Source organism: Lemur catta, chromosome 3 (assembly GCF_020740605.2).
Source record: "Lemur catta isolate mLemCat1 chromosome 3, mLemCat1.pri, whole genome shotgun sequence".
Classification (NCBI taxonomy): domain Eukaryota; kingdom Metazoa; phylum Chordata; class Mammalia; order Primates; family Lemuridae; genus Lemur; species Lemur catta.
The window spans coordinates 111,569,214-111,594,925 of record NC_059130.1 but is presented as its reverse complement, the minus strand read 5'-3'; the positions used below and the strand labels follow the sequence as shown (position 1 = coordinate 111,594,925).

Here is a 25,712-nt window from a genome sequence, read left to right as displayed (position 1 = left end):
GGGGCACGGCCCAGGCACGGCCCCATCACGGAGGGCATGGCCCTTGCTTACCAGCGCAGGGAGGGCGCTGCCCTTGGGCAAGACTGACTTGGGCACCTATGACCCCGGGTGTCAGGGAGACACACCTGCTGCCTCCTGGGCTGTGATTCAGCCCAGCTGCCTGGCCCTGCCCCAAGGGCACCAGGCCGGTGCCAGGGTTTGCGCCTGAACGGTCTGAGGCCCCACCCCTTCCCACTCCCAGGGAAAGGCAGCAGCCCTGGTCTTGGGCCCTCCCCAGCTGCTGTCCCTGTCCCCAACCCCTTTCCTACTGCGACCTCTCCTGCCCTCACAGATGCTTCTCAGGGAGGGCAGGGGGCTGGTAAGGACTACTCAGAGTGGGTAGAGCTGCCACAGTGGGCAGCCCCACGGGAGCGGCTGTAGATGTTTCCGAATGGACAGCGTGGACCACACTGGGGCCTCAGTGACAGGCCCAGCTTGGCAAGAGGCAGCTCCCAGGGACACATTAGCATAGGCCATTCTGGGACATGGCGTGTGCACATGGGTCTCACCTAACACCTCCACCCCTGGCCCCACCCAGCTCCTGGACATCCTGCCACACTGCAGAGACCTACACATGGAAAAGCTTCAGACGGAGCCCAAGTCCAGGTGCTGGAAGGTCACAGTCAGGACCAGGTCACCCAGGGACCCTCCTGTCTGCACTGGCCCAGTTAGGATGCCACCCTCTGGCATTGGGAGGCCCCTGATATACCAGCTAAAGGGAGGTGACCCCAGTCCTGAAGAGGCCCAGGCCAGACTTGCCCTGGGCTTGCTGGCTTGGACAGCATTGGACACCGTGGGGCTGCCCAGTGGCCAGTCTGAGCTGAGCACCTGTTCCTGCCCCTGATCCCTGCCCCTGATCACAGAGTGTCCCGGGTGCTGGCTCCCAGAGAGGGCAGCGGGAACCAGCGGGAGCTGCTGGGCCTTGCCACAGGGTAGTTCCCTCTCTACCCCGAGTCCCAGGGTGGGAGGACGCAGGGACTCCAAGCCCCCACACCAGTGCTGGGCCAGTCTGGGCACCGGCAGGTGGGCGGCTCATGGAGGCTGACTCCTTTCTCTCTGCAAAGCCCAGCCCTCCTTCCCCACGCCAGAAGCCCTTAGCTTCCCAGCAAGTGACGCGCCTGAAGGCAGGGTCCTCGCCCAAGTCTAGAGTGCGGCTCATTCCGCCCCTGCCTGAATGCTGTATTCAGAGTCCCTCTGCTCTGCTCAGCTCTGCCTGGCGTCCCCAGCTCTGCACCCCCAAGGAGGGCTCTGGGGGAGCACTGACAGCTGAGCTGCCCTGAGAAGGGAGCATTTTGCCTTGAATGCTGAGCGGCTGGCTGGCTTTCTGTCCCCATCGGGACTGGGCTTTTCCTGCCCACTGCCCTGAGCCTTGTGCCTATGGCACAGGCAAGCACGGGACCTGGCCATCCGTGGCCATGCAGGGACCTGCCAACCAGCTCAGACAGCTCACTCAGCAGGTAAGAGACCACCCCTACTCCTCCTTGCAGTGCGCACAAGGGCAGGCCCAAGAAGCCCTGGAGGCCCTCAGCCCAGGAGACGGGGCCTCCCCAGGGGCGGGATGGGAACCTGCAGGATGCTCTCAGCAACTTACCCATTTGGAAGTCCCCACTGCCCAGGTCCCCGCTGCCCAGGCCATCTATAAGCAAAAAAGAAACGTATTCAGCAACAACCATGTTGCCTGAGCACCTCCTGGGTGTCGGGCACTGTTCTGGAACTTTCAGGGAAAGGGATGTGAAAACACGGAGGGTCACCGTCTCCCCTGTGCCTAGGGAGGGCTGGCCTGTAAAAGTCAGCGTGCAAACTCCCATCGCAGAGGGTGTGGACCGAGGCCCCGGACTCCAGGGACTCAGTGATCTGTCAGATGGCTGGGGCGACAGGGTCAGGTCCAGGGGAGGACAAGGAAGAGGTGGGGTACAGGGTGGGCAACGGTCCTGAACTGCACACTGCCAACCACCTTCCCAGTCGGTCCTGACCGTCCCAGGCTGCAGAGAGGAGCAGTGACCAGCCCAGGGTCACACAGGTTGTAAGTGGAAGATGCTGGGGTCACCAGGACCGAGGCTCGGGACACTTACAGCCCATCTCTTGAGGTGCCACCTTGGGCAAACTTCATGAGGCCTCTTTAGGGACCAGCGGGAAGAACCATGGTCTCACCCCTCACCCCTACGCTCCCAGCCACGGGGACCTGGGCTCACCTCCAGAGGCGTCATCAGCCAGTAAGTCCTCGTCATCAGAAAGGTAGGAGTAGCTCCAGCCAACCCGGCCTGCTGTGACGGGCTCCGTGTCCTCAGGCAGAGACAAGCCATCGTACGCCCTCAGCCCGTGGGTCACCTGTGGGGATGACAGAGCCGACTGAGTCACACTCTCCAGCTCCCCAGGGCCCTTCCCTTCATGTCAAGGGGACCCAGAGTCCCACCCCAAAGTCTAATTAAGAGAGCCAAGCTGGGGCTGAACCACTGTTTTTAACTCAGTTTCCCCAAATCCCATTAGCCCCTGGAGGCTTCAGAGCCCAACCCTGCAAATTCTGAATGAGTCCTCGAATAAAACAAGCAATAAAATTAAAATTACATTGGTAAGTAATGACTCTCTTTCCCTTGAAGAAAGCAAGGGACACCCAGGACATGAGTGACTGGACTGGGGGACACAGGCAGGTAAAGGAGTGACCTGGGCCAGCAAAGATGGGAGACACACGCAGGTGGAAGGGTAGCTGGGGTCCACGTGGATGGGGACACAGGCAGAAACTGAGGGTGAGCTGATAAAAGCTGTTGCCTCCCACGGCCCCTCCTCCTGCCTCAGTCTGGCTTCGTGTCCCCCGGCTGCAGGGAACACCCTCCGCTGCGGTGCGGAGTTACTCTGGCGCTTGTGGCCACACTGTCAGGCCTGTCCCCGTGCTCAGCAGTGGGGGCTGGAGGCCAGCAGCTGGGCTGAATGCGGACAGGCATGGTGTCAACTCCACGTGACTCTGGGCTGACGCTGAGCCCGGCCCAGCATGAGCTCCTGCGGCCCTGCATGTTATGGGCAGGGCGGCCCAAGCAGCCATATCCCTGCTTCTCAGGTGTGGGCGTGGGCCGTGGATGCCTCGGTCCCCTTGACAAGATTGAGGCGTTTCCGAAGGTGTTTTACCAGGTAACTCAGAGTAAAACGAACCTAGCAGAGTCCAGGGGACCCCCGGAGCCCACAAGCACAAGTGGGAACAGAACACGCAATGGCCTGGCACGGGGGCTCAGGCCTTGTCCTCGCCTTAGCCGGAAGGAAAGGTCTTGCCTGTGAAGAGCAAACCCCCAGCTAGACAAGGTGGTGAGGCCCAAGGAGGAGAGGGAATGAAGAGCCAGCCCGGCCCCTGCCCTTCCCACCCCCAGCTAGACACGGTCCATGTCTCTCCACGTCTCTCTCACCTCTGGCCTTTCTGAGCTGGGCCGGTGCTGCGATGCCCTTCCCCGCTCTGTTGCGAGGGCTAACTCCAATTCACCCTCCAAACCTCAGCTGAACCACCTCCTCCTCTACGCTAAGAAAGAGAACGAACGACCGGCATGCATGGCGACTCGGCTGAATTGGAAAGAGGCCCGACACAAAAGGCTACATACTGCAGGATTCCATCTTAGGGAACTTTAGGGGAAGAATGTCTAATCTACAGTGACAGGAAGTAGTTGCCTGGGACCAGGGGTGGGCTGGGGTGACCGGGAAGGTGGTGTAGGGGAACCTCTTGGGGTGGTGGTCCCCTGGGTGTATACATCTCATCCTCATTATTGAGCTGTGCACACATTTTATTGGGTGTATTTATGCCTCAGTAAGGATGACCAAAAAGAAAATCTCTTTGTCCTGACTCCTTGCCCCTCACAGTCACCCCAACCCCCTGGCGGGGTTCTGGGCCCTCCTGGGCTCACATTGGTACTGTCTGTACCCCCAGTGGAAGCACCTGAAGGCAGAGATTGTGATCAACTCACCTCTACCTTCTCTGCACCCCGAGTTCAGTAAATACTTGAATGAATGAATAAACAAATGGATAAAAATGTCACCAACTATTAATTCCAGCCACGTCTTGAACATGACTTGCCTTGGTGGTACCACCCACCCCCATGCAATCTATAAGCTTCTCCCTCCCCAGGCTGTGAGGTCCCTGGGGGCAGGGGCTGGGTGCCATTTGGTCATCTTTGTGTCTGCGGTGCTACCCAGCCTTAGGTAAGGCCTGCACTGCCCACGCTTTATTCCCTGCTATGGCCTAGTGCCCCTTCCCCCATAATCCAGGGGCAAATACTGCCTCCTGTTCCCTCTGCTCTCCCCACCCTCTCCCTCTGCACAAGTGCCTGTCCCCACCCTAAGTGCTGGCCAGTGGCCTTCTGGCCCTGCCCACAAGGTCTGCATGCAGGAGTGTGCTTCAGAGCCTCCAGGAGCTGGTGAGAAATACAGATTCCTGGGCCCCTTCCCAGAGCCACTGAGTCAGGTTCTATAGGATGGTTGTAGTCGTGCATTCGCAGGGGATTCTGACAGCCACTGGTTAAGAACCACAAGACCAGCCCCCTACCAGGGGCTCTGCCCGCTTCCCTGGGCAGGGATATGGGGCAGTGTTCCCACTGGCTGGAGCAGGCCCTGACTGACCTGAGGGGAGTATGAGGCTAAGGCTGGTACAGGAGCACCGACTCTGGGCAGAGGAGGTTTGAGGGGACAGGCTTGGGTCCTCAACCTGGGGAGGGTTCTCGGTGTCACTGTCACTTCTTCCCCCTCCCCCCACGCAACCAAGGCTGTGGAGGGCGTGCCTGGGGCACCGAGATTCCTGGGAAGCCCTAGAGACTGCTGTCTGGAAAGGAAAACCCTGGTCAGTGATGAGCAAGGCCCAGAGCTTTGCCCAGGGAGGAAGGAGCCGGGGGTGGCGGGGGGTGCTTGGGACTGGACAGGAAATAGCAAAGTGAGATGCAACATGGAAAAAATGCCAGGAACACACATCTGCAGTGAGAAGGGGAAGAGAATCCAGAGCACGTCGGGGCCTGGACAGACGTCCCCCCCCACCACAGGGGCCCCAGGGAACGGACCTTTCTGCATGCCAGCTTGCCCTTGCTTGCAGCCCGCACCCCAGGGTCTGGGGATCCAGGGTCAGATCAGGGCCTGTGGCAAGGGCTAAGTCAACAAGAGCAGAGACTCCATTTGTACAAAGCTGAAGATCAAAAGGTTCCAGCAGCTGTATTTCACATCTGGGAGGCGAGACAGAGCCAGACGGAAAAGAGGTTCCCAGAAAAAGCCAAAGGGAGCGTGAGACATGACCACAGAAGGGATCCTGGATCCAGACCTGGGAAGTCCAGGATCTTCCTGAAAACTGATGCGAGCTAACGTTTATTGAGCACTTACTGTGTGCCAGGCACTCCTGAACCAGGTTGCAGGTGTTAAACAGCCTACTGCAAAGACGGGGACTGGAGTGGAGAGTCGGGCTACCTGCTTGAAGCTGGCAGGCGGCAGAGCTGGGATTTGGGCCCTGGTGGTCGGGCTCCAATGTCTAAGCTCTTCCCACTGTGCTACCCGACCTCTGTGACCAGGGGCGTGGCATGAGCCGGGACTGAGGTCACGGAGAGGCTTGTATATAAAGCACTTCTTCAGCCTGGTACTGTCTGAGGTGACAGTGACCCTCTGGGGGCCGGAGTAGGTGTGAATGGCCCCCTTTGACAGACGAGGGACCTGAAGCCTGGGAGAATGCGCAGGTGAGGGGCTGGCACCCACTTCCCCACCCTCCGCTCACCAGGAATGGACGCAGGGCTGGGGCAGGACCTCCAGCCTGGCCATGAGGCCTGAGCAGAGGGCAGCACCAGGAAGCCAGGGCTGGCTGGTCCCCAGCCCAACCTGCCCAGCTCCCAGGATGGCCCCGTGGGATGCCTGAGCTGGCAGCGGCCCAGGCCCGTGCAGCATGTGCCTCAGGTCCCAGGGAGGGCTGCTAGCAGCTCCAATGTCAGAGGCAGAAATAGAACCCAGGCTTCCTGCCCCCCAGCCCATCTCCGGCTGTGAGGGAGCCCGGCTTCCTCCCAGAGGAACCCAGTACCTCAGGCAGGCGTTGGAGCCGGATGGCGGGGCTGGAGAGGAGGAGTCCAGGGGGCAGACCTGGGACAGAGAGGAAGGAGCCAAGCAGAGAGGGGGATTTTCCAGACCCTGCAGTTCCTGGAGGGGGAAGGGGGGCAGCTGACTCATTCAGGCCAAGGCCAGAGGACTGTTCTAAAAGGCTGGGAACAATTGCTTGGGGTGGGAATGTGGCCCCCCAGTGAGCAGGCATTCCCTGAACACAGGCCAGGGACAGACAGGGAAGGGACTTCTGGGAGGCGCCACTCCTTGAGGTGGGGCGTGTCCAGGACTTCTGGTGAGAATGAGGGTACAGGTGGGGCTCTAGGTCCAAGTCCTGCAGCGGCCCTTGGGGACAGGTCTGGAGGCTGGACCCCCTCCACTCCCTGGGCCTGGGCCAGGATGCAGCGGCAGCCAAGGCTGGCTCGGAAAGGACTCTGAGTGGAGGGAAAAGGTCGAGCCAGGAGAGAGGGGTGCAGACCGTGGGGAGGGCTGGGGTGCAGGGGCGGTACAGAAACGCAGAGATCCACGTGTGGGGCTTTCCAAGGGTTTTTAAGTGAGGAATGTGGGCCTTGCAAAGATTACGTGTGTGGAGGAGTTTCTGGCGCTGCTGAAATCCAAGCTGCAGGAAGGCTGCGGCGCAGTGGAGAGATGACAGTAAGAGCTCGACCCCTCCGAGGGTCTTCTCCACGCCAGGCCCCACCCCACACTCCGTGGGACCATCTCCACGAATCCTCATGGCAGCCCCAGGGAGGGCTGGCACTACAGGGACACTAGTCCTTACCTGCAACAAGTGAAATCGAAAGAGCTCTGAAAACCGAAAGTGTTTTTTTTAAACTATGTTTATAGCAAGCTCATTTGGTGCCAAGTCCTGACCTGAACTGACACGAAACCACCAATAGCGTATTTACCCCACTGCGGGTGAAGAGTCATCCATTTCACTGCAGCAACAGTAACGTGTTTGATCACGGGGTGTGGCCCAGACTGCACTGAGGATATCATGGCACGGCTGGCACATGCTCTGTGTCACCTTTCTCAAACTTAGAAATGTCTGAATTCCAAAACGCATCTGACCCCACGGGTTTCATTTAAGGGACTGTGAGCTTGTATCATAATTATTTCCATTTTACGGATGAAGAAACTGAGGCTCACAGAGAATCATCTGTGTAAATGGGATGAAGCAGTTAAATGCTCAATAAGTATACAGTAAGTGCTCAATATGTGCTAGGTGAGGGGTGGGTGTGGATGAAAGGTGATGCATGGGGAGTGAGGGTGTGGGTTCAGGCCTTGGTGGCCTCCAGGTCTCCGATGAAGAGAGGGGTCTGGCTCTGCTGCCCAGGCCCTGGGCTGGCTGGGTGGGCGGGGCCCTGGCCGGGGTGGGCTATACAGCTCAGTCCCCGGGCTCAAGCTGCCTGTCTGCTCCGAGGCTGACTCTGGGACCAACCCAGGGCTCTGGGCTTCTGCAGAGACATTCTTCACATGCCTTGGGCAGCCAGCCCACCCCCTCCCTCCTCGTGGCCTGGGCTTGGGGCTGAGAACCCACCACCCCCGCAGCTGGGCAGGAAGGTCTGATCACCGCACAGTCCCCAGGGTGGCTGCAGCTGCCCAGGGCAAAGCTCCAGGCATCTGGGGCTGGAGTGAGCTCACCCCATCAAAATCCAGAGACAGTGCGGGGGCGAGGGACAGACGAGCCCTCGCCTGCCCACCTGCCTCCCCTACCCCCGCCCAGGTCAGCTAGCACACACTGTCTCAGTGCTCCTCCCTGGCCCACAGTGGACAAACCAGCAGACAACATGACCCATGGCCCCCAAATCTCCAGTGGGGGACACGAACCCAGCCGAGATCCCCCTCCCACTCTGCCATGATGCAGGCTCCCAGGTAACCCCAAAATAAGTGTGTTTCTACTCTGCTGCACCCAGGCCCCAGATACAGGGTCAAAGTGCCCTACCCCACCCCCAGGCCGCCTGGTGTCCTGATCACAGGCGACAGAGGCAAAGGGGAAGGAATCTGTCGGGGCAGCACTTTGTTGTACAAACTGCCAGGGGCGGGTGAGCCCGACACAAAGGCCAAAAGGCCTTTAATCCCCTGGCAGTCTGAGAGGGGCGCCGGGCCGGAAAGGAGGTGGCCGCGGCCTCCTCTGGCGTGCCTGTCCTGCCCGTGCCACTCGGGAGGCCTGCCAGCTTCTCACACTTGGGCCCCCAAGGTGGCAGGAACTTTGCCAGCCAGTCGGCCAGGAGGAACAGCGATCTCCAAAATAAGGAGAATGGCCAGCACCCAGCAGGTGCCACTGTGGGCCAGGTGCTGAGGCTCTGCAAGGTTTATGTCACTCAAATCCACAGCAACCCCTTGAGGTAGATAGTGGCCGCGCCCCCATTTTCACAGATAAGGAAACTAGGCTCAGAGAGACGAAGTCACCTGTTCCAGGTCACACAGCGAAGGCGATGGGGATCAAGTTTGAAACCAGGACCCCCTGTGCTGGGCTCACACTCCTGTATCCTGCCAGCTCGGAGGCACGGCTGCCAGCAGTCCCCTGTGTCTTACCTTTGACCCTTGCCCTCTGTAAGCTCGTACTGGGGCCTGGGACCTGAAAAGGCTGCACTTCAGCCAGGGCCCTGTGGGGGCGCAGGGAGCGGCAAGCTGGGGTCTGGAAGTTCTAGTCCCAGCTTAGCCTCAAATTCACCACGGACAGACCCCTGGCATCCTTCCCTTTTAGCCAACTTTCACGAGTCCCCACGCGTGTGCGTCCACACCAGCCACCTCAGTCGATGTGAACATACACACCAGGAAGCCAGTGATTCTGATCCGCTTTGATCATTGCTGCAGTTCCAGAACAGAGAACACAGTGGGTGCTAATAAATACCGGGTGACTCACAGACAGACTGAATGAATGAACATGCCCAGCAACCCTGGGGTGGAAACTAGCCCACCTGACAGAAGAAAGCCAAGTTCAAAAGGAGACTTGCCCAAGACCACACAGCTAGAAAGTGCCAGAATTATCTCCAGGCCCCAGTTCCCATCAATAAAATCGAGGCCATAACATTTCATCCCAAGGGAAGAGGGGCCTGGATCACATGATCCCTGAAACCCATTCTAAGGTACCCTCTGCCCTTGCATAACAATGCCCCTGGGCCTCAGTTCCCTCAGCTATAAAATGGGAGCAAAAAACATCCCTGCTCTGCCTCCTTCCTGGGGCTGCTGGGAGAGGCGCAGCCGGCAAACACTGCATCGGCTCGGCCATCCCCAGGGGCCTGATGTGCCCTCTGCCTTGGAGGCGCCTATAACATGGCAGGGGTGGCACCCAAGCTGGTCGGCTACTGGCCAGGCAGAGGACCAGCAAGAGCACTTGATCTCTGAGTCTCAGAGAGGCAGGGCCGGAGGAGCAGATGGGATCATGCTTGGTCAGACACCCCCGATTCCAGGCCACCTCTAGCCAAATGGCCTCAACTTCCTCATCCATAAAAAAAAAAAAAAAAAAAAAGGATAGTCAATCAGATCTGCCCATAAGGTTCAACTTGAGTCACCGTGACCTCTATTTATTGAGCACCTACTATGTGCTGGGCCCTGGGGATAAAACGGTGAAGCAGACGGACAAGGAGCTCCGTGTTCCAGGGGAACACAGGCCACTGAACCACGTGCTGACAACACAGTGTGAGGACAGTGCTGAAGGGCAGGGGCTGGGAGAGCCCAGGGGAAGGTCCCCTCATTCAGCAAGGTGGGGTGGGAGGCTGGGGAAGGTTTCGCAGAGGAAACGGCAACTTGGCTGGGCCTGAGAGATGATTTCGCCCAAGGAAGGTAGAGAAGGGGGAGAGAGTCACCAGGCAGAGGGAAGGGCACAGGCTGAGGCCTGGGGCGGAGAGTGCACGGCATGTTCGAGGGACAGAAGTTTGGTGCAGTGGTACACGTGTGTGAGGTGGCAGAGGGCCAAAGGGAGCGGCCTGAATGGGCTTTTCCACTGAAAAGTGCTGTTGTGCTGTTGACCTGGTGCTGGTCAGAGGCCAAGTCTCCCCTGCCCCCCGGAGCCCGTGCACTCTCCTCTGGTCCCCACAGACACCCCAAGAATGGGCCTCCCCTGGCCGCTGAATGAGCTGCCTGCCAGCTTACAAGGAAACAGCAGGAAGCCACCAGGAAATGCCTCTGCCCCACCGTGTGCCAGGTGTGGCCAAGGCGGTAGGGGTGGCCCAAGTGACACCAGCTTCTGAGCTGGGCTGCTCAGCAAGAAGGCCCCGGGGGTTTGAACATTATACGCCAAGTGCTGCTGCTGCCAACGGCGCCTGGGGCACTCACGAGCTGCCTCCTGCCCGCAGCCCGGCTCGCTTCTCGGGTTCTCTGGCTGGCGGCAGCCTTGCAGCCGCTGGGCGCGGGCATGTTTGTGGGGCTTCAAGGCCTCACCAACCTGGGCGGCCTGCCCATACCCTCCTGGGTCACTGACCACAGGTTTCACAAATGAAGCCCCTTCTATAGTGTCAGGCCTAGGGGAAGATGCGAGAAACGTCCCACAGCGTTTCGTTGAAATGAGCCGTAACTAACAGTAAGACCACTTCCTGAACCTGTTAGTTAGGCCTTTCCATTGCTCTTGACTCACCAAAGGGCTAGAAAAAAAGTCCTTGTCATTAGGTTCGATGTGATCTGCCTACGCACACACACACACTTTTCCAACCTCTTTTGCTATAGAGCTCTCCCCACTCCCTGCCTTCTGGACACAGTTATCACCTCAATAGTCCTCAAACACATGCCCCTTGCCACCTCAGGGCCTTTGCACTTGCTGTGTTCCTGCCTGCAATGTTGCCTCCAGATGTTCAATCATTCACTCCTCTTCTGATTTTTGCTCAAATGTCACCTTTTTAGAGACTCACCCTGACAACATCCCAGCTCTGGAATCTCTTGTAGCTCTCTGTCACCCCCTCGCTACCTGACAGTTCTATATTCACATGTTCATCTGTTCATCATCTGTTCCCCCCACCAGAAGGTGAGTTCCACGAAGGCAGGGCTTTGTCTATTTTGCCATTGCTCTTTTCCCAGCACCTGGCACACAGTAGATGCTCAGCAATATTTGTTACCTTACTTAACGAAAGGCGCTCACAGTGAAGAGACTGCAGCTCAGAGAGCTGGCCTCTGCATAGTCACAGAGCGGGAAGAACCAGGCCTTGAACCCGAGACCCCGGGTTCCACATCCGGGAGGATCTGTGCGCTACCTCATCCTCCTCCTGCCATCTCTTTGGCCGCAGACGCCTGGGGCTTTCCTGCCAGGCAGCCCAGCCCTGGGGGGACAAGAGGCTGCCCGTGGTCACTGAGGAGCATCCCAGGGATTAGGTGGGGGTCTCAGAGGCAAGCCCTCTGGCTCCAGGGCTTTGTGCAACGCAGCCTGGCGGCCAGTGACTCCAGCCTCAGTGACTCCGCTCGGCGCTCGCTCCCGTGGGCATCAGCAACAGGAAAAAACAGGCTGGAACGGCAGCCCAACAGCTGCGCCAGGCGGCTCCCCCGTCCCCCAGGGCCTTCCTCATCTGTGTCCTGGAAGGGGAGGAAGGGGCAGGCAGGGCCAAGCCTGCGGCGGAGACGGGCCTGTGGGGTGGGCCTTCCTTCAGAAGCACCCCGTCCCCTGTCTTCATGACTAATGTCCACTCCAGGGCACAGGAACTCTGGGACAGGAACAGGCATGGGCAGAGTCCCGCCGCAGACAAACACTTCTGGGAAAGCCTGGTTAAACAAAGCTGAGTTGGTTCCTTAAGTCCTAAATGTCTCAGACAACAAGGGGGAGTGGGGTGCAACTATTTATTTAATGTTTCCCGAACTTGCTTAACTTGGAACCCTCTCTTCACGCAAAGCTCGCTGGACTGGGGTTCTACAGAACACACGCTGGGAACACCTGTTCGACCATCCGGCCTTCCCCTCCACTAGCCTTAAGTAAGGCTTTAGATGGAAGATGTGATGCCACCCGCCAACCAAGGGGTTTTGAAAAAGCGGGTGCTTGAAGACAGAAAAGCCACAGGCCGCATGGAATGAAGCGCTGATGGAGGAAAGCAGCCCAGGTGTCAGGCAAGCTGCCCTCCCCGCCCTGGCCTTCAGCCTGCCCTCTCAGGTGCTGAGTCCTGCTGGAGGGGCAAAGACGATGGCTCAGCACCTGGCCACTGCTGGTCCACTAGGGCCATCCAGAGGTCTGGAGGTACCTGTGCCCCAGAGAGGGAGGGAGCTTTGTCCAGCTGCTGAGTGCAGAGAACAGGACAGGCGCTAGCTGCAGGTGTGGCTGTGGGGGCAGGAGGGGACATGCAGGCGAGGGGGCTGGGGCACTTCCAGGCAGCAGCGTGGGCCATGAGGGACTGAGAACAGAGCTCCTAGCTCTCTCTGCTCTCCTGGGTAAGTCCCTCTCCTTCTCTGGTCCTCAGACTCCACCTCTGTCAAATGATGAAGTAGACCAGGCCCGGTGGCTCACACCTGTAATCCCAGCACGCTGGGAGGCCCAGGTGGGAAGATCGCTTGAGGTCAGGAGTTTAGGCCAGCCTGAGCAAGAGCGAGACCCCATTTCTACAAAAAATAGAAAAATTAGCTAGGCATGGTGGTGTGTGCCTGTAGTCCCAGCTACTTGGGAGGCTGAGGCAGGAGGATTGGTTGAACCCAGGAGTTTGAGGCTGCAGTGAGCTATGATGACCCCACTGCACTCTAGCCTGGGCGACAGAGTGAGACCCTATTAAAAAAAAAAAAAAAAGATAAAATAGGCCTAGATCACAGGTTTCCAGTCTTTCCTCAGCAGGCTTGGGGCCACTCTGGAGACGGGTGAGGTGGAAGAGGGGGACAGGTAGAGTTTGGGCCCTCTACCCCCAAAACTTACTTTAATAGAAACAAATCCACCTTTTCCCATTTTCTATTCTGACCTTCTACATATAGAGCTCTGGTTCAGCCTCCAGTTAGCTGTGAGGCCATGAACAAGACATTTTACCTCTCTGTGCCTCCCTTTCCTCATCTGTAAAATGGGTGTGATCATTCATAGAGACAGTATCTTCCTCAAAGGGCTGTTGTGAGGATTAAATCAAAAGGTAAAGTGCTGCCAACAGCACGAGCACATGGCGGATGCTCTGGAAGTGTCTGCTGTGTTTCTTACTGTTTGATGGAAATAAAGGTTTCGCTGCTTAGTAAGTCTGAAAGCTATCAACTTCAGTGATCCCAAAGGTTCCTTCCAGCTTTGACAGTGTAAAATACTGGAAGTCTGAAACATTAGGATTCTAAAATTCTAGGTGGTGACCGACTCCCACCCGCAAAGGGAGCGGGGCTGAAGGAGGAAATTACAAAGTCCGAATGGAGCCATAAGGAGCTGGGTGTGGGGAACTGCCCAGCAAAGGGTTATTATCATCAGCAACATCATCAGTCATTTATTTATACCTCCCCTCCCATCTTGTTCCAGAAAGACTTCAAGCAGCTTACAAAGATGCATGTGTAACAGCCGGGAGGATAACTAAACATACATAAGCAAAACTCAGGTAGGGCAGACAGATACAGCCTGGAGTGAGGCCAGTAGAAGGCACGTGCCAAATCCCAGAGATCTGGGAAAGTGACAACTCATGTGGCCCTGAGCTTTCCAGTGGCCAATGGGAAGAAGGAAACCTGACCAGTCCCTAGATTCTATGTCCCATGAGGTAAAAACAAAGCCGTTGCTTAGAAGAAGCACAACTATTCCTGATACGGACAGCAGGGAATGTCCTGAGGGACAAGGTTTGTCTGGCACCCCTCTCTGCCTTGTCAGTAGGGGTGGCATCTGCTGAACACAACCCTTTGAGGCTGAAGCCAGGGGCAGAGACTACAGTGATCAAAGACCCAGGGAGCTGGAACGGCATCCAGGGAGCACCCCCCCGCAACGTCACCCCAGCATCCTTGGTCTGGGCAGGATTACCCGTCACTCCCCAAGCCCGAACACAGCCAGTGCCCAAAATAGCTGGAGCAGGAGAGGGTGCCAGGAGGCCCGGGCAGGGGCCCTGGCTAGGCTGCCAATAGGACGGCCCAGTGGGCCAATGCACACGTACCCCTGGTGCACAAAGGGGCACCTTCACTTGGGCACACAGCCCTCCCTGGGAGTCCCCCACCCACCAGGCTCCTGCCTCAGCCCCACGTACGCACATGCACGTTGCTCACGCAGAACCCAGGCTGCCGCTCCACCCTTCCCACCCTTCCCACAAGGAGGGCCTTCCTGCAGGAGCCAAATGGAAAAGCCTTTGGCAGAAATGCCACCGTACCATATAGGGAAGTGCCTGAAGACTTCCTCCCTGCTCCCCACCTCCAGAGTCAGCCTCCCTCAGGATCCTCCATGGCGGGGCTGGTTCCTCCCTGGGTCCCCCAGCTGCAGACCAAGACAATGGCGGCTATTCTGGGCTGCAAGGGGTATTTAAAGCTCTGGCTGGGCCTCTTCCCTAGTGAACAAAAGGCCGTGCCCTCTGCAAGACCTTCCTGAAATTGTTGCTCCCCAGACTGTGGATGCAGCCGAACCCCATACTGTTCTTAACCTCCCCTGCGAGGCCCCAAAGCCCTGTGAGAGGCAGCACAAGTGCTGCCTCCTCCTCCAGGAAGCCCACAGGGCTGCCTCCCATGCTCAGCAGCACTGCCAGAGACGCTCAGGAAAGCTGGGTCCTGGCCCCTGCTCTGCCGTCCCTCTTCTCTGGGTCCCAGTTTTCTCATCTGCAGAACGTGCATATTAATCCCAGCGTGTGTGAAGGCACTTCGGGGGCTCTGGCGGTTACGATGAAGTCCAGTCTCCCCAGCCACCGTGTTGGGTAGAGTATAAGCAGGGAAGAGAATTTTGTCTGTCTTGTCACTGCCCTTTTTCCAGCACCTGGCACACAGTGGGTGCCAAATAAATATTTACTGACTGATACAAATATTCATGGAATGTGTCTGTGACCCCCATGGAACCACCCAGAGTGCTGGGCGCGCAGGTGGCTAATACTCCTTGACAGCGTTGCCAGCTCTCATGCTGAGCACAGGGAACACGTCCTTATGCTGAGCACTTAATGATGATCTCATTCGGTTTGCTCAACAATCCCAGGAGGCAGGTATATTATTATCGTATTTTCTAAGCAAGAAAACGGGAGTCCCAGACCAATGGTCAAGGAGCTTGTCTGAGGCCCTACAGCTGCTACGTGGCCAGGCTGGGAGGCGAGCCGGGAACCCTGAAGTGTCCATCATCCTGCACGACACACCCTGGAGCAAGGCCGTCGGGAGAACACCGAGCCTGAGTTCAGCCACTAAGTAGCTGTGTGACTTCAAGCAAGTCACTTGGCCTCTCTGAAACTGTTTTCTCTTCCGTAAAAAACAGGGGCATTAATTCCTATCTCTTCAGGTCATTAGTAGGATCAAAGGAACCCAAGGATGTGACCATGTGCCCCACATTAGCCCAGCCCCTCCCCAGGGGCAGCAGCTGTGAGGGACGGTGGGAAGATGTGCTGGGACGGGGAGGGCACCCAGGGCTGGCCCTGGAACAAAGCTCAGCAGCTGCTGACTACAGCTGGGGAGCCTTCTGGGCCCGGCCCAGGCAGGGGGGAGAAGGGGCGGGCTGGGAAGTCACCTCTGGCCCTCCTCTGTCACCCTTCCCTGCTAACAGCTGCTGAGGCCTCAGGGCCAAGGGCCCACAGCAGGCGAGGAGTGGGGACATGCGGGGTGGGGCCAGGCTGGTTGGGGTCATCTCAGTCCTCCTGCTGCCAACTGCTCAGGCCCCAGGGTGCCGGCCGCACAGCCCTTCACCCAGTTCCCTGGGAAGCCTGGACCGGGGGTGGGGGCTGGAGCAAAGGTCTGTGGGCAGACCATGCCTCAGCTGGAGCCTGGCCTGCCCCAGGGACCCCCGTGGAGGGTAGCTGGCCAGGGCTGGGTGGGCGGGGTCCTGGAGAGGCCGGTGGTTTTCCCTCCTGGCCCCGGTTGCAGGCCCTGCGGGGAGCCTTCCTGGAGGCTGTGAGCTCGGCCTACCCCGGCCGCTCAGCCCCCTCAGCTCCACTCCCAGCTCCCTGCCAAGCCCTTCCAGAGGCTCCAGCCCACGCGGCGCTCTCCCCTCTGAACTCTCGCATACCCATAATTACCACTCACCATATTTTCCAAAGCAGAAATCAAGAAACCGCTGAACAAAGGATTTCTAGGCTACTCCTGGGTGTCAGAGGAAGCCTGGGAGATGTAGTTTGGATGCGGAGGTATTCAAATTTCTGGGACACACTATTAATAGTTTTTTGGGAAGACAACTATACTTATTATATTTTATTAATAAATCAAAGCCATCCTAGGAAATGTGTGTTGGCCACATGTCACCCCACATCACCAGACACCCTAGCCTGGCGACTTCCTGGCTGTGTGGCCCTGGGCAAATCACTTGACCTCTCTGCTCCTCTGTTTCCTCATCTGTAAAATGGGAATAAAAATGACCACCTCACAGGGCTGCTGTGAAGATTCAAGACAACAACCTAAGAGTTTAGTGTCTGGTACTTAATAGGTGTAAGTGTCACTTCTTCCTCCCCTCCTACCCCCGCCATCCAAGAGCTCTCCAAGAAACCCCTGGGGACAGTAACGTCCGCTCTGCCCCTCACAGGCTGGGTAAGACTCAGGAGAGACCAGCCGGGAAATGGTTCTAACACATTCCTGGATCCTGGGCTGTTGGGGCTGGGAGGGGTCCCCTAGCCCAATACCCTCACTTATCAGAGGGGAAACTGAGTCCCAGGGAGGGGAAGTGAGGATGTCAAGGGAACCAACCAGAGTTGGAGGACCTGGGTTCAAATCTCCTCTCTGACACTTGCGTTTGCTGGGTGACTTTACCACTCCGAGCCGTATTTTCGTGCCTCCCACACCTCCCTAGTTTTGCTTTCAGGACAAGTTGGATTGTGCGTGCAGAGGGTTTAGAGTTGCACCAGGCACATGGGGAGGACATGGCAGCCCGAAGAAGAGCCTCCCAGCAAGTCGATGGTGGAGGCAGACCCAGGACCTAGGCCATCCTGGCTCCTAACACAGGGTCTTTTACCTTCCATGAAGTCACCTCCTTCCCTCCTTGGGGACAGGGATTCCCCAAGGCCAGGACAAGGGGCCACGCAAATGAGGACGATATGATGGTGGCATTGGGCTAGGTCTTTGCTGTGGGCTGAGCAGGGCCTGACCCCCCAGCCAAGACCTAGAGCCACCGCTCCAGCCTGTCCTCAAGGCCCAGACAGACAGGCCCGGCTGAGGCAATGGCAGGAAGGGCTGGCGAGCAAGGGGTGAGTGTCCCTGGCAGGGAGAGCTCAACATCCCAGGGATTCGGTTACCGGAAATGGTAAATCTCCCCAAGGCCTGTCACCTCCGACCAGGAATGTCTGCTGCCTGAGGGAACATCCTGTCCACCTGCCCCCAGACAGCCTAGGGACAGCCAGGGACCTGGGCCCACTCTCTGCTCCCTGCCCAACCCCTGGGGCCTCGGGTTGGCCTCTGGGTCTCCCCAGCCAAAGGGCACCTGTCATTCTGGGATAGTGGGTGTGGCTGTAACTGACCAATCCCAGCAGAGGAGGAGAAGGCTGGAAGGGGGACCCCAAAAAGATTGAGCTACCCACTCAATCTTGTCATGTGGATTCTGAGCCCCAGTTAGGGTGAAGGCTCTGATCTTGATAACCCAACAGAGGGTAGGACTAACCCGGCAGGAAGCCTGGCTCTGCCACCTGCCAGCTGGGTGGCTCTGGGTAAGTCAGGCTGGACCCCCACCCCTCATCTCTGATAGGGAGGTGACAACAGCCCATGATGGGGACCCTGTGAAATTCAGGGGACTGAGCTGTGAGCTGACTAGCACAGGGCCTGGCAGTAGTAGGGGCCCAGGGAACAGGGCTATCAGGTATTGGGATGCACCAGGAACACGAAGGCAAAGTAACCAGTCGTCGCTACGAGACCAGGTACCATGAGCCATGCCGTGTCCTCTGCCCCATGGGGCTGACATTCTAGTTAGAGCCAGATGGACCATAAATTAAGACCCCAAAATATATACGTCAAATGGTGAGAGTGCCAAAAGAAAATGTAGCAGGGTAGGGGACAGACACAGGCTGGTTAGGGAAGGTGACGCTTACGGCGGCGTGGAGCCACAGGGGTTAAGTCCGGGGCATGCGTGGAGGAGAAGCATTCCAGCTCAGGCAACAGCGGCTGTAAAGGTCCTGGAGGCAGCAGGAGCCTCAGAATGTTCTGGAAACAGCCAGGAGGCCAGTTATCTAAACCCTCACAACTGCCCTGAGAGCTAAGTGGCAGGGCCAGGATCCGACCCTCCCTCTTGGCCAGGTGTCCAGGGACAGGATGGGAGACAAGCACAGAAGGTGTCTGAGCCAGAGTTTGAGTCTTCTATAGACTGGCCGTGTGACCTCAGACAAGTTGCATGTCCTCAAGGGGCCTCGATGTCCTCGTCACACATGGACGAGTGATGCCTGTTCTGTCCCCCTCCCAGCTGATGAGAGAGGAGGCCAAAAGAAGGGGCGAGGGGAGTATGGTGCTGGGAGGTGACCTTGAGCTTCTCTCACATCTTAGACCTGAAGTTCCTCCTTGGACAGGTATAATACTGGATACAGAACCTACCCACCTGAACCGCCCAGGGTGGCCTCCTGTCTGGGCCCCCAAGAGTCTGCATGCTGCCTATGCCTGCCTGGGCCTCGTCCCCACTCCGCACTCAGGGCCCAGCCACAGCTGGGGTCTCTGGCCTGCACCCTGGCTCCAGGTGGCAGACGTGCCCCCCCACCCCCAGGACCCAGCCCAGGAACAGCTCCCCGTGTTCCTGACCAGGCGCAAGCCCACGCTCAGCCCTTGTTACCAGGGGTGCCAAAGCGGGCCAGCCCTCACGGGCACCCGGCCAGACCCTGAGGCCCAGCCAAGTGCAAACAGCATGCCTGGCGCCCAGATACGGGCGCGTTAGAGCGGGCAGGCTGCCCACTGCCCCCGTCACAACAAACCATCATCTCCGCCCTGCCGAGGGGCCCAGGCAGCCGGCACCTCCGCTGGGAGCTGGGCGCTGGGCACTGCCAGGGGAGGCTTCCTCCCCAACCCCCACTGGGAATGGGCAGTGGGAATCTCGGAGCCCGGACTGGGAGATTCCAGATGGCAGCAGCTGACGGGAGATAGCAGACAGGCTGAGGGGAGCAGCTGGGAAATTCGGGGGGGACGGGGAGCTGGATGGAGCCAAGGTGTGGACTTTTTAACGTTACGGGTGGCACCGGGCCACAGCACGTGAGACTTCTCCCCAGCTGCTGAGGACCGCAGGGATGGCCCCGGATGGCGAGAGGGGCAACCTGTTTGCTTCCATTGAGGCCCCGGGTGGTACCAGGCTGGGACAGGGACCAGCAATAATGACAACAGCAACTCCTTACTGGGCACACATGGCACTTCACACACACCAGCACCGTCCGACAGCGCTTCCTGATGGAAATGCGCTTTACCTGCGCTGTCCAATAAGGTGACCACTAAGCCACACGTAGCTACTGAGCACTTGAAGTGTGGCTAGTGCCACTGTGGAACTGAATTTTTATTTAAAAATGTATTTAATTTTTAAATTCATTGCATGTCATATTTAAATAGTCACACGTGGCTAGCGGCTACCATACCGGACAGCGCAGATCCTTAAGCCAAGCCTGGGGGGAAGGCTGTCCCCATTTTACAGAGGAGGAAACTGAGGCTTGCCCAAGGCCACGCAGCTGCTAAGCGCAGGCCCGGCCCCTCCACTGTGTTCCCCACCCAGGGCTGTTGGCACCGCGGGAGAGACTAACGGAAACCGTCCGTGTGTGAGCGATAAGGCGGCCTCGTTTATCAAGACGTCGCGTCTCTTTGCTTTTGGCCTGAATTCTGTCAGCGACACCGGTTATCACACACTGACCAGAAGTTCTGACAGGCCATTTATAAAGGGTCTTTGATTTTGTGACATGAAGAAAGGGCAGAATGATGACGGAATAAACCCAGCTGGCTGGGAAGCGAAGTCATTGAGAACACTGGGAATCTTCGGTGGCGGGAAAGCTGGGCTTGGCCTTCCCTGCCTGGCCACCCCAGACGCCACACAGCCCCGAGGCTCCCACGCAGGGGGACACAGGGCACATGTGCCTGCCTCTGGGCTTCATTCACGCTGTTCCCTCTTGCTAGGATGCTGTTCCTATACCTTCTGATCTAATCGACTCACCCATCCTTCAAGGCCCAGCTCGATCACCACCTCCACTCCGAAGTCTTCCTGGACCCCCCACGAAGACACCCTTTCCTCCCCACATTAGCAGGACTGCATTTCTACCTTGGAGTGTTAGGGATGCAGTCTTCATTATAAGACACTGACATCACTTGAGTCAGTGTCTCTACTCTCCTGTTGTGACAGACACCAGGTTGGTTTTTTTCCATCTCATACACACACATATATATTTTAATGTTTAGATACTTCCCAATGCCCAGCAGCTAGGGAATAACAGACAAAATATTTGCTAAACCGAACTGAATTACAATATTGGCTTACAAGTTCGGGGACTCAATTTCTTATGGCTCTGCTCCAACGTCCCATGATCCTGGGAAGGGAGTCCCTTCCCTGCTCTGGGCCTCAATTTGCACCTCTGTAAAATGGGGGCAATGATAGTACCCCCCCCCACGTTGTCGGGAGATTATCTGTACTTAACTATATTTATGTAACAAACACTATGTGCCAGACACTTGACAAACACTAAGATACCTTCATAATGACACTGTACCTTACTATGATGATTATTACTATTCCCATTTTATAGAGGAGGAAACTGATGATAAAATTAAATAGATAAACGAGATATGGGCTGCCCAGGGCAGCCCCTCTCACACCCTACTCCCCACTGGCTCCTCCCCACCCGACCTAGGGGCACTGCCACATGGTGCGGAACCCTTTCCTGCCTCCGTCTCTCTCCACGGCCTGCCGTCTGGAATGACTCTGGGCAGGTGACCTCCAGTCCGGCCACACTGAGCCCGCGGGCGAATGGGGAGAGGCGAGTCTGACTATGTCTCGAAGGCAGATAATGCTCCAGTCCCACTGCGGGCTTTGACACCCCATTCCTCTCTGAACCCCAGCCCAGACCACAAGAGGGTAAGAAGGGGAAGAATTCGGGACGAGCATGAACACGGATGGCGTTTCCATGCTGGTCACTCTCCAGGCCTGTTTCCACAGCCGTCGGATGAGGATAACGATAACTCCTACATCATAGGGTGGCTTTCAGGATGCAATGAGACAGTGGACACAAGGCAGCTCTTCTCCAACTCTGATGTGCACACAAATCACTCGGGGGTCTTGCTAGTGGGCAGATTTGGATTCAGTGGGTCTGGGAGGGGCCTGAGACTCTGCATTTCTCATGAGTTTCCAGGTGAGGCCCAGGAGGCTGGTGCACGGGCCACTCTTGGAGGAGTTACAGGGACACAAAGGGATTAGACAGACAGCACCTTGCACACAGTAGGCCCACCATAAAGCTAGCTATGCTTTCTCTTCTTGTGATTTCATCCATAGGAGCCCCCCTCCGGGGTTGGCACTGCTCTTTGACTGCTGGCGATCCTGAGGTCCAGTGAGGCTGAGTGGCTTGCCCAAGCCCAGAAGGCTAGGAAGCAGCAGAAGCCGGATTCAAGGCCAAGTCTGCCGAGCCATCCTTCCCATGCATCACGCCACCCCAAGCCCCACCCGCCTCGAGCAGCAGGAGCTGAGGACACACCAACCCTGCCCCTCAGCCCCATCACGTCACTGGCTCCTTGCTGGGTCAGCCAGGCCTCTGGGCACAGGCCCAGGCTCCCCAAAAAGAGGCCTTGGGCCATCACCTCCACTCCTCCAGCAGCAGCTTCCAGCAGCCTCCCCCTCCATCGCCTTATAAAGTGGCCCGAGCTGCTCTTTTCCAAGTTGCAGTTTAATTTTATATGGAGTGAACTGACTGTCCTCTCCCTGCAGCCTCAGCCGGACGGCTTCACACATTCCTTCTGGAGCAACATTACCTAATTTAACCATAGCCCTGCTCTTCGGGGCTCTCAAAATAGCAGCTGCCAGTAGGGGAAAATGCCCTAATGTTATCAAAATAAATAGTTCTCTCTCCTCTCCTACTCTGGGCCTGCACCAGCCTCAGGACCCAGCCCAGGGGGAACCTAGGCCGGGGAGACTGAGGTGGGCCTGGGGTAACCGAGATCCCCCCAATCCCCTGTTCTCTTCTTCCTTGTCCCTGGGACCTCCCTATCCCCCCTCCTTCCCCCCAAACCCCCAGCTCATCCCCAAGGGCCATTGTTGCCCTGGTTACCCAAAACTAGGGTTCAATTTCCCCTTTCTCCCAATAACTATACCAGTAATATAATAATTGCCCATTCCCCAGGTATTAATTATGAGCTAAATGCTTCCCACACCCTGGCTCAATGACGACTACAAAGCAGGGATTAGCATTCCCTTCTTTCAGACAAGGAAGAAGGTGCTCAGAAAGGTGAAGTGACTTGCCCAAGATCACACAGCCCAGACCTGGCAGCGCTGGGGTTGGAAGCCAGGCCCAGCTGCCCCAAGGCCCTAATCATCATGCCGCCTTCCACCTGGGACTCTTCTGCAGGGTCTGAGGCCAGGGGAGGAGGGGTGCGTGGGTTTTTGTGCTAGAAGAGGTTGCTCACCTGGTGTGTTATTGTGGCTTCTGCTCATACAGCTGCCACCCAAGGGGCCTATTATTATACCACAGTTCACATTTCACACCTAGATCCTATGGGCCCTGAGTCTGTCCCCAGGACCCCAGGTGCACAAGCTGCCTGTCAATATGTGACTCCAAGCCCCTGCCCCCCGTCCCACGTGCTCCAGAGCAGGGCTGCCACATTAAAGCAGGGAACACCCCGGCTGCTGGCATACCTCGGGTGCAACCGGTGGTTAGGGGCTGGGAGGGCGGGCCCATTCCCCTGCTCTCCCGCTCACCCAGCATAATCATTAACCAGGGCAGTGCCAGTGGAGAGTGAGGCAGGAGCCCAGGCTGCAGCGCCCCCAGGGTCAGCTCCTCCCCACCTGGTGCATCCTTGGGCCACTTTTCTAGCCAGCTGGACTGGTGAGGCCTCTGGCAGTGGAGAGGGGTGGCCTGGACTCAGGCGCCCAGGAAAGTTCAGCCTGCTGTCACTAGGGCAGGTGGGCCAACAGGTGCCTGGGGACACCTACAGAGCCTCGGGCACTCGTCACTGTTACCCTTCCTGCCTTGCTCTCTCCTAACAACATTCTGAAGATCCCCTAAGTGAAGAGTCTTGGACAGGAGGATGGACCCTGGGGCCTGGGGACTTCTCAAAGCAGGGGTAAGGCAAAACAAAACCAAGGTCCCCAGGTGTACCTAGGACCAGGTACCAGGGCAGTCTTGAAGGGGGAAAAAGAAAATCACAAAATAATAGTTCCTGTTATTTATCAACTGCCTATCCTGGCTGTAGGCAATTTATGTGTTCTCTAATCTTCACCAAAATCTTGCAAAGTAAGTATTACCATTTCCACCTGATGGATAAGGCTCAGAGAGGTTAACCTACCAGCCCAGGGTCACACAGCAATAAGTGATGGAGCTAGGACAGGACTCAGGGCTGTGCCTCCTGCCCATGACATTGTCCCAAAGTACAACCATGGAGCAGAATGAACTGACGGGGGCCAACGGCCATGTAAAGGGGCCTCTTTTCTGAGCTGTCTGAAGCCCTTCAGCTCCCCAGCCAGAGTCTTGGTCTTTCTGCAACCCAAAGTGTCCTGGGCTCAGAAAGCCCAGCGGTGAGAGGGCTGGGGAAGGGGCAGGAGAGAGGCATGTTGCTAGAGATGGTGCCCCCCCAAAACTGAAATGCCAAGGAAAGGCGGCCCCTGGGACTTCTAGCACCTGTCAGAGTAAGAGGTGGCCTCCTCGGAGGCTGAGGGGGCAGTCAGAGGGGTAGCTGAAGCCAGTGTGCGGGGCTCTTGGAGTGTTGAAGGGAGGAAGGTGGCACCCAAGACCCCTCCCCCTGGGAGGCCAGAGTCCTCCAGCAGCTTCCAGAATTCCCTTCAATTGCTCAGGTGAAACCAAGGTGAGGCCCAGGCAGGCTGAAAGCTTTGATCTTATCACACATTCCTGCCCCAGCGTCCCTGTCCCCCTCCCTGACCCCCACCTAGGAGGTGGGAAACCAGGCTGACTTAACCCTTTCCTCCTACTTCCTCAAGTCAAATCCAGGCTTGAGCTGACCTCTGCCTCCCTCTTACCCCCAACCCCAGGATGTGGGGAGAGAGACAAGACGGGGGGAAGTGGAAGAGAGGGCTGTGGGGCTGCTCCCCTCATTCAACTCAGCCCATGCCACAGACCCCCAAACCTGAGCTCTGTGGGCAGCTTCCATTTCTCCTAAATTAAAATAACCAGACTCGGTATAAATAGCCCTCGCTATTTTTCACATCCATGAGCTCATCTGAGACCACAATAAAATCAGCTGCGCTTGTCTGCACCCCTGTGGGTCTCCCCCGCCCCAGCCCTGGCGGGGCTGCCTCCCAGACCCTCTCTTTCCACAGGCTGATTGTGAGGGACACAAGTCACAAAGACTCAGGAGATCTGGAGTTTTGTGGCCCTGAAGTCCTGACCTAAAGCTCTTGATTCTCTCTTCCTTGAATGCAGCTTCCTTCCCCGACCCCTCTGTTGACTGGTCCACCACCACCCCGTATCCCCAGTGAGACCATGAGCTCCTTCAGCCCACGGCAGGTGTTCAGACCCGACAGAGGGCCTGGCATAGAGGTGGCACCCCATAAATGCTTGCTGAATGAATGAATAAATGGTCCCATTTTGCATACGGCGGAAATTAAGCTCAGAGAAGTTCAAAGACTTGCCCTGCACACGTGAGTACAGGAATCCTGTGACTCTCAGTCTAGTGCTCACTTGCTAGACAGACGTTTACAATGCTCCCGGATGTAAGCTCAGCAGAAGGTACTCAAGGAGCGGAGAGGTGAACCGACATGGGCAGACCATGGCAGGAGTGACTGCAGAGCTCCACGGGAGGAAGGACAGGCTTCGAGGTCTACAGGAGCAGGGAGCAATGTCCTTCACCTGTTGGGCTAGCCCAGGACCTGGCACTTGGGGGCTGGTGGCATCAGTGAAGGAAGAGGTGGGATTGGTGATGTGGTGGGCTCCTCAAGGGGGCTACCACCCCAGGCCTCAGAGAATGGAATACCAACTCTTAGGCAAAGCTAGCAGTTTTCTCTAAGAACTCAAAGTCCCTTTCCTCTGACTCGGCAGGAGCAGGAAAGGAGCCCAGTTTGTGAGTAGGAAGATCGAGGGCAGGGAAGAGGGTTGGTAGTTGGCTGGTGACCAAGTGGAGGCCCATGCCTTGACCTCTTGCCTCCTGGTCAGGGCAGGGGGGTTGGGATGGATGTCACCTCGTCTATCTTGGGGACTTCCTCTCATTCTTTTCCCAGCTTTAACGACTCTAGCAGCAGGCGAGGGTCTTCCTGCTCTTGCACACCTAACAATAATGGGGACAATGCAAATCCAGGGACAATGGGGACGACTCCTGGACCCTTGCCACAATGCCTTCCTCCTTCACCAGCCAAATTCTCCTTGCTCTTTACACCCCACTTCCTCCAGAAAGTCTTTCCAGATAACTCATGCCACATGTATCTTCTCCTTCCCCTGACAACCTGCTGTCATCTGGACTTTGAGTTGTGCTGGGCACCTGTGGCTTGTGAGCCCTGCCTCTCCAGCAAGATCCAGGGCTTC

The 25,712-nt window shown here is 57.3% G+C and overlaps 1 protein-coding gene across 1 annotated transcript in view; it reads right to left on the bottom strand.

Moving 5' to 3' along the window:
* The window catches only part of HSPG2 (heparan sulfate proteoglycan 2), a 96,233-nt gene that overhangs the window by 61,457 nt on the left and 9,064 nt on the right, over positions 1 to 25,712 (bottom strand). Inside the window, 2 exon segments of the mRNA XM_045548476.1 lie at positions 1,631 to 1,675; positions 2,232 to 2,367. Of these exon segments, the coding sequence (XP_045404432.1) occupies positions 1,631 to 1,675; positions 2,232 to 2,367 (181 nt within the window).